The sequence below is a fragment of the Cornus florida genome, unplaced genomic scaffold (assembly GCF_030987335.1).
Source record: "Cornus florida cultivar Cherokee Brave unplaced genomic scaffold, ASM3098733v1 CherokeeBrave_3.0.0_Hap2_Chr11, whole genome shotgun sequence".
Taxonomy (NCBI): Eukaryota; Viridiplantae; Streptophyta; class Magnoliopsida; order Cornales; family Cornaceae; genus Cornus; species Cornus florida.
In genome coordinates, this window is record NW_026775581.1 from 28410908 (window position 1) to 28428912 (window position 18005).

General features: G+C 39.5%; 1 protein-coding gene across 4 annotated transcripts in view; it reads left to right on the forward strand.

Annotated features, from left to right (window-relative positions):
• The window catches only part of LOC132287084 (probable cyclic nucleotide-gated ion channel 20, chloroplastic), a 148288-nt gene that overhangs the window by 49512 nt on the left and 80771 nt on the right, over positions 1–18005 (forward strand). For 3 of the 4 annotated variants that reach the window (XM_059789579.1, XM_059789578.1, XM_059789577.1), the window contains exons 6-8: positions 2208–2456; positions 12489–12752; positions 13372–13517. In XM_059789579.1, coding sequence (XP_059645562.1) covers positions 2208–2456; positions 12489–12752; positions 13372–13517 — 659 coding nt within the window. The remainder of the gene's footprint in view (positions 1–2207; positions 2457–12488; positions 12753–13371; positions 13518–18005) is intronic. The other variant, XM_059789580.1, reaches the window with a different exon arrangement.

Sequence of the window (18005 nt, forward strand, 5' to 3'; positions counted from 1 at the left end):
GTTGACTTTAAGATATAATCAAATCAAAAGTAAGTGACAAAGAAGAAGAAAAAGAGAAAAAAGCGGATGAGAGAAAAAGAGAAAGAGATGGGGAAAGAGAGAAAGAATGAAAGAATGCTTTCATCCTTCCACCACATTCTATTTATAATAACAAGTTTTAGAAATTACACATGAGCCCCAATATTATATAAGTAATAACAAATAAGCCCTGACAACATAGACCCTTTCTTTTGTAGTGGATTTGGCCTGCCTGGACTACTTCTAGTAGTTTTTCTCCTGTGAGATTTTCCATGTAAAAATCAGTGTTCTTGTGCGTCGCATGCTTTTGTTTATTTTACTGCACTCGATTGATTTTTACTTTATTGATTAGTTATTTTTAAAATTCAGTTTAATGTAGTTAATTGAAATTAAATTTCTATATATATGAGTAATTAATTGAGTTTTTAAAACCTATTCAACCCTCCTCTAGGTCTAATATAGGTGCCTGTCCTTTCGCTCTCGTTAGAGGAATTGGGTATTGTGTTGGGAGAAGGTTTGCTTAGATGGACCTTGTGTTGAGTCATGGTCGTCAAACTTGGATTTAAATGATCTTATGTTGAGTTGTGGTTGTAAATATGGGCCTGAGAGACTTTTGTGTGTGCTTGTGTTGTGAATTTGGGGTCCTAAGGGATGATATAACTAGAGTAAAATGGAATGATAATGGATTTTGTTGTTTTGGTTGTCATCTGGAATGGTGACAATGACTAGGGTATTATGGTAGTTGAGTTGGTCACGCAAATGGTGACTCTTGTAGTGCAGAAAGATGTCTCGTCCCAAGGCTCATTTATTGTTGTGGTTCATAGGGCGGGCTCCAGGAGGGCAGCTTTATCTGATCAAGGGCTGGGGCATAAGGGTCCTGGTACTATCCAGGTGCGAAGAACCCTGGAGGTGACTGCATTGAGCAGGTTCAGTGGCGCGGTGACCGGACAATAGAAGATCCTGGAAGGAGCCTTTTTGGGCAATTTTCTTACAAGGTAACTAGGGGTGGGTGACCATCTTAGGAAGAGGGCCGAAGAGCAGTACCAGAGGTGTTGGAGGACCCCAATGGGTGATTGTCTTGTAGCTGCTTCCAGGTGGGAACCCATCCCATCCCCTGTTCAACTGGGATGGTCTGGATGTCCGGGACGTACTTAACGATTAACCTTTGAGAGTGGGGAGTTTCCCCGGGAACTTCCTGTGTAGATTCCTTCTTTTGTCGCTCGAAATGTTCCCACTGACCGTTGAGCACACCATGAAAGCGTGTATCCAATCCCTTGGTCATAGGAGCAAAACAGCCACAAGAATACAGGACAGCATGGAACTGAGAAAAGCGAGGCGTCAAGGCGGCAACAACGAGTTGGCGTGGGAAGAAGCCTGCAGCAGTGACCTATTCAAATGGAAGAGCCTGAGTGGGTGATTGTTTGGAGTAAGAAGGTTTATAGATAGAGGTTATCTCATTAGGATCCTGCAATGGTGTGAACCTTTACATGTGAGAAATTCTTATTCCAATGGTTAAATTTTTGTAGGATCCTGGAGATAGGTCACAGAGGATCTTTTAAGATAACAGTGACCAATAATAAAAAAGTAAATACAGGGTTAAGTATTGGCTTTAGTTAGTTGAAGGTATCACTGGGTTTCAAAACTAAGTAGTTCCAACACACTTGTGAAATCCTTAAAACTTTTGCTAAAATCTTAGAGAAGTGAACTTCATATGATGTGCTTTAAGAATCCTTGTGCCCATTTATTAAGTTCATTAGGTTAGCAAACTTCTGTGAAATGGGTTATTATAAAAGTCAAGAGTGAAGTCTCTATATTTCACGAGAATAACATTCTGCTTCTTGGAAATTGTCTCACATTTCTGATTATGTTATATTCTTTTTTTTTTTTCCTTCTTTTTTTTCTTTCCTACTATATTGTAACTTTGTGAGGGGTAGACTACGACACACATATAACTTTATTTTTTCTTGGTAGGAGATAATATTTTCCTGAAAACAAATATTTGAAGAGTATTTCCTGTCAGGCATATCATAAAAATATTGGATTTCATACAGCATAAATATATATTTTTAAATGGTTATATGTATCCTTCTATCTATATATGCATACACCCACAACTGCAAGCTCTAGTTTGTTGAGAACTTAATCTACTCTTCTTCTATTAATTTAAATTATTGCCTTTGATTTTGTAGATAATTGTATTGTTGGTCCTACCGAGGTTCTATGGATCATCTGGAGCAAATTATGCTAAGAATCTATTACGTGCCGCAGTTCTTTTTCAATACATTCCCAGGTTGTATAGGTCTCTTCCTTTTCTGGTTGGTCAGTCTCCAAGTGGCTTCATATTTGAATCAGCAGGGGCAAATTTCGTTATAAATCTTCTCAGTTTTGTGTTGTCTGGCCATGTAGTGGGGTCATGCTGGTACCTTTTCGGGTTGCAGGTGGGTGGAAGTCATTGTAACTCTGGAAGTTGATCTTTTCTTTCTTTAAAACATATTTCTGTTCCTTGCTCTTCCTGAAATTTATGTAGCCTTGGGTACTTGTCTTATTATGAAATTGCATTCATGCTTAGTTATTGAAAATTCATGAGATATTTTTTGTCTTTGCTTATTGTGACGGGGTTCTTCAAAAGTAGTAATTCAGGACTTAATTTATTCCCACAGTTGGTTGGAATTAATTTTCAGAGGATAAGAGGAAGGTTGGACTGGAGGGGACAGAATGAGAGCCAAAAGGGACCAATTATGGAAGGGGCCTTGATGATCCTTTGCGTCATGGCACTGTACTATTTATAATAATCAAGCATGTGCCATGCAGAAGGGAGCCATCCACGTGGCGCCAGTTGATAGGGCCACATGTCCATTCCTTATGTTCTTTCTAGGTCTAATATGGGTGCCTGTCCATTCCTTATGAGTCAATAACTTGTTTTGCCCTCCTAGTGTAGACAATTGGCTGCTTTCCCTGCAAATCATTAGTGTTAGGAGGACTAGACATATGCAACTCAGTAAGAAACTCTCCCTGAATGGGAATAGGCAAAGGAAGGGGGCATTCCCTCTGAATGACAACGGATTCCCTACCTGTATAGTAGTCTCCCCCTGTAGAGAATCCTGAGCTGGGGAAAAAAAAGGAACAGACTCAAAGAATGTAACATCCACGGAGACAAAGTGACGACGAGTGGTAGGGTTATAACACCGATACCCTTTCTGAGTGGTAGAGTATCCAAGAAAGACACAACGGATTGCCTTAGGATCCATTTTGTCCTTGCGATGATGAATGTGAACATAACAAACACAACCAAACACTTTCGGAGGGACAGTAAACAAGGCTGTGTCGTGGTGTAAGCTAGAGAAGGGGGATTGATAGCCAAGAACCTTAGAAGGCATGTGATTGATAAGGTATGTAGCTGTTAAGGTTGCATCAGCCCAATAACTTAGGCACCCCCATCCCAATTAGAAGAGAACGGGTCACCTCCGTAATATGACGGTGTTTTCTTTTAGCTACACCATTCTGTTGTGGTGTATTAGCACAAGAGGTTTGATGGACAATCCTGTTATCAGCAAAAAAAGAGGCAAGACCACCATACATAAACTCTCCTCCATTATCAGATCGAAGGATTTTGAGGGGACTACCAACTGAGTACATACCATCCTATGAAAGGTTTTAAAAATGGAATGAACTTTATCTTTGGTTTTCATAAGATAAAGCCAATCGACTAAGGTCATCAATAAACACAACAAAGTAATGAAAAACAATTAACGAAGTAGTAGATTCAGGACCCCACACATCAAAATGAACAAGTTGCAAAGGAGCTGTATTTTTTTTTATTAATACTAGTAGGATAAGAAACACGACATTGTTTGGCAAGAACGCATGTTTCACAATTTAACTCAAAAGATTCAATAGAAGCGAACTGGGGAAGCACATGCTTCAAAACAGGAAGAGGTAAATGACCTATTCTATTATGCCATCGCATTAACAAATCTTTATTGATATTACTATTCCTAACACTAGATAGATCTGCAACATAATAAGAAGTTGGCCTCAAATTCAGCAAATACAACCCATTGTCCTCATGTCTACTTCCAATCGTCTTCCCCGTGTCCAAGTCCTGAAACAAACACTGAGATTGAAAAACGGTTACATTACAATTCAAGCCTTTTGTAATGTGACTGACAGAAAGGAGGTTATTGGTAAACTTTGGGACATGAAGAACAGAGAATAGGTAAGATTAGGGGAGGCAGAAATAGTGCCCTTCCCCGCAATGGAGGTGAAGGTGCCATTAGCCACTCTAACCTTATCCTTACCAGAACATAAACTGTACGAAAAAAAATCAGATGCCATACCAGTCATGTGATCAGTGGCTCCTGAATCAATGATCCAAGGTGGCCCACTAGATAATGTGGAAACCTGATGTGCCAAATGAGATGTACCTGTTTGAGCGAAGTTAGAGGTGGAAACAGAGGAATGCTGTGCTAGTAGATGTCGGAGAGCATCAAGTTCAGCCCCAGACAAAGAACTCGGTGGCCCTGAGGAAGCATGACCAGTAGAAGCAGTCTTACGCTTTGCAGTATGTGCCGTAGATAACCCCCTAAATGGACCAGGCCTTGGCCTAGTATTAGCAGGAGCTGGAGTAGGGCTACTATGTAGATTCCTGCATGTTTCCCTAGTGTGGCACGTACGCCCACAATGATCACACCTCAACTTGCTTTTGTCATCCTGTTTCCCTCCTTTTGAAGGATTAGGCTTGTTCCATTTTTGTGTGGCAAAAGCAGACCTCTCAGCCAATGGTACTTCTGGCTCAGGCTTAGTGTATACAGGTGCAGACATAGTCTTCATTCTACTCTCCTCAGCCTGGATATATGAAAACACATCTCTAAAAGAAGTAGGGGCTGGATACCTGCCTAACACTTGTGCCCTTGCATGCTCGTATCTCGGATGCAGACCACCCAAGAACTCATAGATTCGATTCCTTTCTATGATAGCATGAAATGCTTTAACATCAGCTGCACACACAGGTATGTAGTCTTGGTAGTGATCTAATTCTTCCAATTACCACGTAAAGTGTGGTAATATATAGCAAGAGTTTGGTCCTCTTGCTTGAATCTTGAAATCTGTTGTTGGAGTTCATCCAGTTTTGTTAAATTACCAACCGAGGAATACGTCTCTTCCACAGCCGTCCATATCTCTTTAGCTGTTTTCACAAACAAAATCCCTTTGTTGATTTGTAGTTGCATTGACTGCGACAACCACGTCATAACTAGTGCATTATTTGCACTCCACTCTTTAAATTCAGGATCGCTCTTGGAGGGATACGTGACAGTCCCTTCGATATGGTCGATCATCCTACGACCAATGATATGCATACGAGCAGATTGAGCCCCCTCCATCTAGTTCGTCTCATCCAGCCTAACAGTCGTAATACAAAGTCCTGTATGGTGATCACTACTACCTCCCAGTACTGGAGTCAGACTAGGAGAAGACCCAGCTTCTTTTGAAGTCACCTCTGAACCAGACATTTTATCAAATAGTTTCTGGGTACAATCCTCAGAAACAAAAACAACAACAAAATACGTAGAGAACCACCTCTCTAACACACAAACTTCAACTAGAAAGATTATCGTCTTCTGAGATGCATAAAAAAGCGACCACACAGTCACCACACAAACCTTAGAAAGCAACAAAGTAGACTATACCAGAATTGTGAACAACGAAGAAAAAGCCGTTGTTGTAGAACCCCGCGAATACAAAAAAAAAACACTGATCAAGACTGCAATAGATAAAAAAACAGGTCCAAAAACGTGTGGATGTGATTAACACTACTTCCTTGCAAACAAATCCCATCTTGGAATCTCTTCAAAACCCTTCACACTCACTAGGGTTTACACAAACTTGCCCTAGGGTTTCAACTACACCTAGAGCTTTACAAACCATGCTATGATATCATGTTGACTTTAAGATATAATCAAATCAAGAGTAAGTGATAAAGAAGAAGAAAAAGAGAAAAAAGCGGATGAGAGAAAAAGAGAGAGAGATGGGGAAAGAGAGAAAGAATGAAAGAATGCTTTCATCCTTCCACCACATTCTATTTATAATAACAAGTTTCAAAAATTACACATGAGCCCAAACATTATATAAGTAATAACAAATAAGCCCCTGACAACAGAGCTCTTCTTCTTTATTTTACTTTGTGCTATGTGAGCACGGCTTACAAGACTTTAGAGAATGTTATTTAGCCTCTCTACCGAGCAATTTTAAGCTCACCCGTTGACAACATTTCAGGTGAAGAACAAGTGGAGGGAAAGATTCCTCAATCTCATCCTTAAAGTTGCCATGTGAAGCTTGGAATCTGTTTTGTCTTGTGCATACTAGCATGTCATAGCTTTTGGTGTAAATTGATGCTATGCATGAAGTAATGTCTATATATATTTTGTTGTGAGCATGTAATCTAATGATATAACTACGCTACAAGAGGGACTTGTACCACCTTTGATGTAACGCTTGTATGATATGTAACTAAGGCTATGGTTATCCAATTTGGTGCTTGTAAAGATATGAATTGTGTATGATTTTGAAGCTTTAGCATGATAAATGGTGTTATGAGGACTTAAAACAGGTTTTGGAATATTTTAGATGACCACCATACTTGGGTTCAATTGGGAGCCTAAAGGCTGGGTTTATTTCTTTCATGTTTATGGACTGGGTCCTACAGATACGGGTTGTGACACACTACTTTCACATTCACACCCCATCTTTTCTTAATAAACGATTTCAGAAAGGGAGAATAGGGGTTTTCCCCATAATATACCCAACTACCGATGTATTCCAAAAATCGATTTCGTCTTCAACATCTTCATCTTCAATATGAGGTACTTTAGTTTGATTACATTTTCGCATGAATGACATATTCACCATAGGATTTTTGGAAGCTAAATTGAATAAGTTCCTCTATGAAGTTCGTCGAGTAGATTGATTACGAGTAGGAAAAAGCCCTGTCGGCAAGGAGTGCTGGCCCTCCTCCATGCATGCCAACGTAATGTCTTCTTCACGAAACCTTAGTTGAAATCCTAGTCGCCTTTGAGATCACCCTAGTCGCTCTTTTTCATGGAAGCAACTTGAAGAAAATTTGGTTTATTGAAATCCAATAAAAGCTTGGAGCAGATACTGGAAGAGGTTTTTTTGCCATGCCTTTTCTTTGTGCTCAAGCCACAAGCTGTAAACCACAATCACACATCTCACATTCTTTATATCTCAGTTACTTTTTGATACTTTCAGATAAGCTCTAAAATATTGTGCTTGTAAAATTTGTCAGTACTTCAGTTTCTTTGGTTTCCTTACTACATGAAAGCTTGAATGTTATTTCAAGATTTATAATTTTTGGAAGCTGTTGGATCATAATATTTTCCTTTTAAAGAAGAAGTTTTGGGTTTTGGCGTACTCAAACCGAGAGCCAAGAGCTATATTTATATGCAAAAATAAGGTACAAAGAAAGGAAACCAAATAAAAGAAAAACAGGAAATATGCCAGAATCTACGTGATCCCATGATTATGGGGATCTTATCTACGTGATCCTATGGTTATGGGAATCTTATCTACGTGATCCCATAATAATAGGGATCTTACATAAAACACCTAATAAAAGGCTAAAAACAGCTAATAATAATAATAAAAATAATAATACAGATATTTCAACACTCCCCCTTAAGCTGGAGTGAAGATACCAATCAAACCTAGCTTGATAACCGAGGAATGAAGCAAAGATGGACCGACGGATTTGGTGAACACATCTGCCGACTGATTAGAGGACCGAACAAAGCACGGCTTGATAATCCCTGAACGAATCTTCTCTTTGATAAAATGAATGTCCACCTCTATATGTTTAGTCCTCTCATGAAGAACAGAATCTGAAGCAAGCATGATGGCTGACTTATTATCATAAAACAAGTCTAAGGACTGTTTTCACTTAGCCCTAGTTCCTCCAAGAAAGATTGAAGCCAGAGAATCTCATAAGTACCTTGGGCCATGGCACGGTACTCAGCCTCTGCTGAAGATCTCGAAACTACAGGTTGCTTCTTACTTTTCCAAGATATAAGATGATCTCCATAGAAAGTACAGAAGCCAGATGTGGAACATCTGTCAGTCTTGGACCCAACATAGTTTACATAACTGAAACAGGATAACCCAACTTGCCTGCTAGAAGAATAGAATAATCCAAGTCCAGGAAAGGACTTAAGATATTGAAGAATATGATATACCGCATCCGTATGAGCTGCATGAGGAGCATGCATAAACTGACTCACAACACTAATAGCAAAAGCCAAACTAGGGTGGGTGTGGTAAGATAAATCAATCTTCCTACTGAGCGCTGATATTGTTAGGGATCAGAAAGGAGATCTCTAGACTCAGTCGAGATCTTGATATTAGGATCCATAGGAGTGGAAGCAAGTTTACACCCAAGCATACCCGTGTCTCGAAGAAGATCCAAGACATACTTCCTTTGCGATAAAGAGATACCCTGCTTAGATCTAGCAATCTCAATTCCTAAGAAATATCTGAGCTGCCCAAGGTCTTTCACATCAAAAGCTTTAGCCAATTGAAGCTGTACTTGAGCAATCCCAGGGATGTCATTGCCAGTAATGATGATATCATCAACATAGACAAGAAGAATGATACATTGACAAGTTGAGGAACAGTGCATAAAATATGTATGGTCAGAATGACATCTAACAAACTCTATGCATAGAATTACATCACTGAAGCAGCTGAACCAAGCTCTGGGAGATTGTTTTAACCCATACAAAGACTTCCGCAATCGACAGACCTTTCCAGCATACTCCCCCTCAGCCCGAAAATCGGGTGGAGGATCCATTTAAATAGTCTCACGAAGATCACCGTTAAGGAAAACATTCTTCACATCAAAGGCTTGATAAGACCCTGAAAGACCATCATAAGTGATATACTGCGAAATAAGATGATTAGTACTACAAGCGAATTTGTATCGAGCAAGGGGTTTGCAGTCCTGAGTGGGATACCGAGACTCAGGAACAGGGTCAGGGAAATGTAAAGGGGAGAGAGGGGATGTACCTAAACCTATATCTGAGGAGGATGGAGGTAGTGGAGGCGGAGTACGAGGGCGGTGAGAATAGACCTGCAAAGGTGGTGAGGAAACCACAAGAGAAGACTCTTCTTGAAAAATAGGAAGAGACGAGCAAGAGGAGAAACCTCTTGATCGGGAGTAGAAGTTTCCTGCAAGATAGTGTCAGAACCATTAAAAGGGGTATGCTCATTAAAGGTGACATCAAGAGAGTGATACATGTGTTTGTGTACAGGATCATAACACCGGTAACCTTTTGACATTGAAGAGTATCCTAAAAAGATACATTTAATACCCTTGTCATCAAGTTTAGTACGAGAAGGGCTATGATTCTGATGTACATCCAAACACCTGAGGCATGATGGAAAAAAGAGTAATATTAGGCTGAAGCACTTGTAAGGGGGCCTTACCATTTAATACTCTACTAGGGGTACGATTAATGAGAAAAGTAGCTGTAAGAACCGCCATGTGCTAGCACATTCATACTACTTAAAAGACATCGAATTAACATTAGTTGGCGGTTTTTACGCTCTGCCACACCATTCTGTTCAGGGGTATATGGACAAGTAAGTTGATGAAGAATACCCTGTTGGTAAAGTTGAGACCTAATATTTCCTAACAATAGTTTTATATTGAGTTTTGATCATTTGGAGGAATTGAGTGAATAAGGGAAAAACTTCAAATTTCTTTTTAAGTAAAACATATACCAATGTGTAGCGTGAATAATCATCAATGAATGTGACATAATAACGATGCCCCGAAAAAGTAATAACAGGAGAAGGACCCCACGCATCAGAATGTATGTGATCAAACATACTAGGTGCACGATTCATATGAGAAATATAACTAGTTCTAGTTTGTTTAGAAATCTCACAAATCTCACATTGAAACTTATTATCCTTACCAGCCGTTATTTATGAAGGGAAAAGCAGACATAAATACTGAAAGTTTACAAACCCAAGGCGAGCATGCCATAAATTTAAAGTCTGAAAAGAAAAATCATAAGATTTAGAAACTGGAAGAATAGAGGCTTGAAGGCTTTAAGCAAGTGGAGGAGGTGTCGGTGGAGGATCCCTAAAGTAGTTGAGGCCATCACGCTCATATCCCCTGCCAAAAATCCTCTTCGAATACAGGTCCTGTAAAATACAGTAATGAGGAAAAAAAATCACTGCAATGTTTAGTGATTTGGCAAGTTTGCTAACATATAGAAGATTAAATGCAAAGTTTGAAACATGAAGAACAGATGGCAAAATAATATTAGGGGATAGATGAACATCTCCTTTGCTACAAATAATGGTGGTTGACCCATCAGTTAGATTAATAACCTGATTAACAGGGATAACGGGAGTTGAAAATAATGATAACTTACCAGTCATGTGATCATTGGCTCCGGAATCCAGAACCCAAGTAGGTTTTCCCGCTTTAACGTGAAAAGCAGAAGGAGTACCTGTAGTTATAGTAGCTGTGGGAATAAAAGAACCAGCCCTGGTAGATAAAGCTCCAAACTGCTCTTGAAGCTGACCAATCTGGGACTGTAATTGATTGAAGTCCTGGAAAGATGGTCTAGGAGGAGTTGAAGCAGGAGGGACAATAATCTGTGGAGTAGTATACCCACTAATAGTATCGGCTACTGCGGCAGTGTGGCCACGGCCAGAAGGACGATTGTGAGAAAATTTCTGCTTTAGCTCGGGATGAAGTTTAAAGCAACGTTCCTTTACATGACCTGTGGCTCCACAATGTTGACAAATAACCTTTCCCTCTAAAAGTCTAGAATTAGCAGCAAGAGCCATCTGATCAACTGGAGTTTGTGGAAAAGCTACTGGCTGGGAGATTTGATGTTTATGCTCCTCATGGTCAACAATGGCAAAGACATCATATAAATCAGGCATAGAAGAGGTGTTTATGATCTGAGTTGTAAGAGCATCATACTCATATCATAAACCCATCAAAAATTGGTAGGTTTGCTGGCGGTCCAGTCTCTTGACCAAAAGAGTTGCACCTTCTTCAGAGAAATCGGAGAGAGGTTCATACTGTGCTAATTCTTCCCACTTAGATTGTAGGTACCCAAATACTCTGATACTGACAGCTTGAGTGTCTCTTGAGATGCATGAGCAATCTCCTGATAGAGTTCAAAGATACGAGCGTCATTGCGAGAATGGGCATACATCATTTTAAGGGCTTGCCATAGACCAAAAACGGAAGTGTGGAACATGAACATATTATAGATACGCTCCTCCATTGAGTTGAAGATCCAACCTAGAATGGTGCACCTGTCCATGTCCCATGCAATATATTTAGTGTCCGTCTTTTCCGGTTCCTTGACTATACCTAAAAGCCAACCAGTTTCCCCTTTCCTTCCAATATAGAGTTGAAGAGAACGGGACCAAGATACGAAGTTGAGCCCATTCAAGAGCACACTAGTAACCTGCTGTGCCAGAGTATGATGTGCCGAAGATAAAGTGTGCCGAAGATAAAGTATGCTGGACCGAGGATAAAGTGTCCTTTTGGCTACTAGAATCAGTCATAGTACCAAAATAAGGCTGGTCCACACGTCAAAGCAGGAGGAAAGAGGAAAGAAGGCCGGAAATATCGGCGCTTTCCTCCAAATATGCTGCTGAACAAATACCGGCAGCCCACAAAGAAAAAAAAAATACCAGAAGGACCCTTAGGTCATAAAAAACCTAAGGGAATTCTCCTAAAAAAGGAGTAAAAAACAGAGGGTCACCCGAGGGGTCCAGCGCAAGGGCTGGGAGGAGGTGGAGGTGCGCCGGACGTGAGGAGAGAGGGAGAGAGAAGGTGACAGCGTTGGGGAGGAAATGGGGAGGCGAAGGTTTTTGTTTTGCTCTGATACCAAAAAGAAGAAGTTTTGGGTTTTGGCGTACTCAAACTGAGAGCCAATAGCTATATTTATATACTAGAATAGGGTACAAAGAAAGGAAACCAAATCAAAGAAGAACAGGAAATATGCGAAAATCTACGTGATCCCATGATTATGGGGATCTTATCTACGTGATCCCATGATTACGGGAATCTTATTTACGTGATCCCATGATAATAGGGATCTTACGTAAAACACTTAATAAAAGGTTAAAAACAGCTAATAAAAATAAAAATAATAATAATACAGACAATTCAACACCTTTTAATTGTCTACTTTTAAATTTTCTATTTTAGTTTTGAATTCAGTATACTGGTGCGGTTTACATGATTTTCTTGTTTTGCCTGACTAGTCTAACATGACAATGTTGTGTACTTGGTCACTTTTGTTGGTGTTCTGTCTGTTTCTTGATTTGGTCTAATTTGAAGAAATTTGAACACATTTTAATTATGACGAGTGTGAAATAGGCATCTGCATTCATTGTTCTTTTAACTATTTTCTTTGTAGAGGGTAAATCAATGTCTTCGAGATGCCTGCCATACCTCTGGAATTCCTATGTGCAAGAAATTCATAGATTGTGGGCATGGGGACGATAATAGTGAATTTGAACGCAATGCTGAAAACTGGAATGATTGGAAGAATAATGCAAATGCGAGTGCTTGTTTACTTCCAGATGATTTTGCTTATGGAATCTATGCACAAGTTGTCAATCTCACAACAAAACATAATGTAATCACGAGATATACATATTCATTGTTTTGGGGATTCCAGGTATTCTTAAAATATATATTGTTTGATTTTCACTTTCTTTTATTTTTTACATTGGCTAATCATTTCTTGCTAATATACATAGGATACATGCTTGAGAAAATTCAACTCTTTATGGTGTTTAAAACACTTGCTGCAAAAGGCATGGATCACAGAAACACATTAAACTATGACTTAAAGGCTTAAATCCACTAGTCTTATGCCTGAGTGGGAATTCTAACACCCTACATATAGTTATTCTTTTAGTGGTTAATGGTCGTAACATGTGGAGTGTCCTTGTATATTTATGTGGACACTGCTCCTCCTTCAATACAACCTACAATTGGAAGGATTTATCAAGAACCTTGTTCTTCCAAAGCTTGTGCATATATATCAATATTTGATGGCATGTTTGCACAGTATCCCACATGCCCTAGACGGCTTAGGTTGCCGCATTGAAAGATTCCCAGTGACGACATGCGGTGAGCACAGTAATCTCCTAAGTACTCTCCAAAGACTACTGGGATTAGCAATAATTCCTTACTTACTTTTAAGGCTGATTGAACATGCAAGAATTGGGTTACAAAATTGTACGATACTGAAGTTATATGACACTATTTCCTTTGGTGGTGATTTTATGAAGCAAATCAGTACACTGGCTGGAAATCTAGTTCCAAGTTATTTTGTCTGGGAAGTCCTTTTCACCATGGGCATCATTGGACTGGGCCTCTTGCTTTTTGCTCTTCTCATTGGAAATATTCAGAACTTTCTCCAGGCTCTTGGACGAAGGTACAACTTTGCAACATGACATTGTTTTATTTACTTAAGTATTCTACATGAAATGACTATTAATAGGGGCATTCTATACGTGAAGCATGTTTTTTTGGTTAAGTTATATGTGAGGAATGTTGAATTATTCTTGTTTATCTTTTTATTATTATCACTGTTTTCTTTTTTCAGAAAAGTATTTCTTCCAAGAAGCCATTGGTTACATTCTAACTAAGGGACACTGGAATGAATTTTACGAAATGTAAAACTTACTAAATTTTAGAATTCAATTTCAATGAGATTACAAAAAAATCATTAAAAAGTGCTCGAAGAGGAGCACACCCAAAGAACAAGTGCACGAAAGAAAACATCATGTAATGTTTAATTGGGGCTTCCACACCATCAAAGGACTTCATGTTTCTCAGACCACAAACCCCACCACATACAGAGGAGCTGCCATCCATGCATCTCAAACTTTTCTTCCCATCCAAGATTTGAGGATTATCGTTGTGAAACCAGCACACCCATTGCACACCAACAATAGAGAAAGCCCTATCCCAAACATCCCTAGCCACTGGGCAATGCAAAAGGAGATAACTCACTGAATCCTCATCCCTCTTGTGCTTGCGACACCAATTAATCACAATCTGGCGCCTCTTCCTTAAATTGTCAACTGCCAAGATCCTTATTAAAGCTGCTGTCCATCCATAGAAAGCCACCTTGAGAAGGGCTCTTGTTTTTCACATTGCTTTCCATGGAATGGTTGCCACCTAAGCACCTGTATCCACTGGTAAAAGGATTGCACCTCAAAACCCCCATACCATGATCCCACCAACTCCACTCATCAAGCCCCTCCTATCCATGTTCTGTTGGTAGTGTAAATAAATAAATAAAAAGCATATTCTCCATTTCCCAATCTTGATGATATCGTCCAAACTGCAATTCCCAACTCACCCTCCCATTATCAAGGCAATAGCAGTCAGCCACTATTATCTGCTCATCCACCGCAATCCTCAATAGCTTCAGAAAAGTGCATGCAAGTTATTTATTTGCTTCAATCTATATTGGGGACTAAAGTTGGATATGTTGTCTCAATGTATCAGTATCTGGAAATTTACGATGAATTCGAAATGTATTACTGAATCACTTGTTTCTGGAATTCTTTGAGGGACTAATTACACCCTAAGAGCATTTATTATTATCAGAAATTGATTGCATATGACAACGGAAATAAGTGAATTCCCAATTACTATAGGCTTACACCAAGGGTGAGGACTAAGTCCACACCCTTTTGCCTTGGTTATGGATGAGCTGACAAGACACATCCAAGATGAGATTCCATGGTGTATATTATTTGTCAATGATATTGTTTAAGTTGATGAGACTAGAGAAGGAGTTAATGCCAAATTGGAGGTTTGGAGAGAAGCTTTAGAACTAAAGGTTCTAAGATAAGTCGAAATAAAATTGAATATATTGAGTGTAACTTTAGTTAATCTAAGTAACACAAATGAAGATGTAGTGAGGATTTAGAATCAAGAGATACAAAAAAAGTGAACATATCCGTTATTTAGGCTCAATTATTCATAATGAGGGAGAAATTGGAGATGGCGTTAATCAAAGAATCAAGGCAGGATGGATTAAATGGAGGAGTGCATCTAGTATATTGTGTGATAGGCATATCCCTTTACGATTGAAAGGGGAGTTCTATTGAACAACTATTAAACCAGCTATACTTTATGGTACCTGTTGAAAGACAGAGGAGAGAGAGAGAATATATGAAAACGTATATATTATTGAGTAAGTAATACAATAATACAATGGTGTTTATATAGGAGAAGCTACGGGAGTAGGTGAGTGGAGAACATGTAAATCCTATACATGGTAATGCTATATATGGTAATGAGGGGTAGGTGAAGGCAGTTACAGAAAACATAAAATCCAAGTATACAATGTAATCTAATTGTACACATGTGACAACTCATACAATACTGTACAACACTCCCCCTCAAGCTGGAGATAAATGTCAATAACTCCCAACTTGCTACATATGGAATCAATAGAGTTCTTGGGAAGCGCTTTAGTGAAGATGTCTGCGGTGTAACAATCTCATTCGAGTCAACTTTAGATCAAAAGAAATGGCAATCTACTTCAATGTGATTTTTCCTCTCATGGTAGACTGGATTGCTAGCAATATGAATAGTTGCCTGATTGTCATAATGGAGAGGAATTGGGTACTGGACTGAAATCCCAAGTTCCTGTAATAGAGTCATCAACCAAGTAAGTTCACAGGTAGTGTACGCCATAGCACGATACTCTGCTTCAGCACTGGAACGAGCCATAACTGACTGTTTCTTACTCCTCCTAGTTACTAGATTTCCTCCTATGAAAGTGCAGTAACTCGTGGTGGACCGTTGATTAGAAGGAGAATCGGCCCAATCTGCATCTGTGTATCCCTCAATCTGAAGATGTCCAGAAGATCGATAAAGCATATAACGTCCTGGATATCCCTTGAGATACTTTAAGATGCGTACAATTGCTTCCATGTGAGGAACTCGAGGACTGGTCATGAACTGGCTCACAACACTGATTTCATAGGAGATGTCTAGACGAGTGATTGTGAGGTAAATAAGTTTACCTATAATTCTCCGATACATCTCTAGATCATCGAGTGGGTCACCACCATCCACCTTAAGTTTTACATTAGTCTCCATGGGTGTAGTTACAGGTGTCGCATCTAGTATCCTGTAAGAGATCAAGAGTAAATGTGATGTTGTGGCCCAAATTTGGTGTCGGGTCGCGTTGTGACCGACCGATGACCCGTCTCTACTCGTGGGTCGTGGACCCTAATTAGTATTCTCTTGGAGTGGGGGTGAGAGAGACGCTGAAATTCGTACAGAATTGAGAGTGAGGGGCTGAAACTTGTAATTTCCGATTTTGTACATAGTGAAGACTTTCTACTATGGACGTAGGCTTTGCCGAACCACGTATAAGTCTTTGTCGTAACAATATACTTCCGCTGAGAGATACTAATGCATTGCTTCGACCAAGCCACTTCAATTCCTAGAAAATACCGAAGTTTGCCCAAATCCTTAGTAAAGAAGCTACAACTCAAGTGATGGATTAAAACTTGTATCCCATCTTTGTCACTTCCGGTGGTAACAATATCATCTACATACACCACAAGAATCACAATACCACGTTTCGTTTTCTTAAAAAAGAGAGAGTGATCAGCCTGGCTTCTAGTCATATCATTAGTTACCACTGCTTTACTGAACTTATCAAACCATGCACGAGGGGATTGTTTGAGCCATAGAGAGACTTCTTGAGATGACACACACACTCCCCCTTAGACTCAAACCCAGGTGGTTGAGCCATATAGACTGTCTCTGCAGAAAGGCATTTTTAACATCCAGTTGACGAGGTGGCTAGTCTAGATTAGCTGCACGAGAGATTATGACATGAACACAATTTAGTTTGGCCACTGGAGAGAACGTCTCAGACTCTTAGTATAATTGAGGCCATAAGTTTGAGTGTAGCCTTTAGCAACAGGTCGAGCTTTGAGACGGTCAACAGTACCATTAGGCTTCTGTTTAATAGTGAAAATCCAACGACAGCCAACAATTGAGTATTAGCGGGCTTAGGAACATGGTCCCAAGTATGATTCAATTTTAAAGCATTTATTTCTTCTTCCATAGCTTTCCTCCACCCTGGATGAGAAAGTGCCTCCCTGTAGGACTTAGGAAGAGCAATAAAGGATAACAACAAAGAAAAAGATTGAAAGGAGGAGGACAATTTATTATATGATAGAAAATTGGAGATAGGGTGATTGGTACAAGACCTTTTACCTTTCAGAACAGCAATTTGTTGATCAAGATCAAAGTTTGGAGAGATGAAAGAATCTCCAGGCATTGAAGCGACTGGTGGAAGTGGCAAGGATGGGTTTACTACTTCAGTCGTTGGAACATGATTAACTACTCTTTTTCGGCAATGAGCATAGACACGAAGAGTTGGCGAGATGTTAGAATCAAAAATTGGAGTTGGAAGAAAAAATTCTTGAAGAACAGAGTCCTCCAAACGACTGCCTTCCTGGGAATAATAAGGAACATCCTCAAAGAAAGTTACATCTGCACACACAAATTGTTTACGAAGAGTTGGACTGTAACATTTTATCACTTTTGAGTGCGAGAATAACCTATGTAAATACATTTGTGGGCACGAGGATCAAGTTTGTCTCTTCCCGGGCTTAGATTATGAACAAAACAGACACACCCAAACACCTTTGGAGGAATGGAAAAATTTTGTCAGAAAACATCATTTGGAAGGGTGATTTTCTTTGAAGGATCCTAGAAGGCATGCGGTTTAAAAGATAAGCAGCTACCAGAACTGCATCTGCCCAAAAATGTTTTGGAACATGCATTTGAATTATTAAGGCTCGAGCAATAGCTTGGTCTATTCTTCTGTTCAGCAATTCCATTTTGTTGAAGTGTATCAACATTACAAGTTTGATGG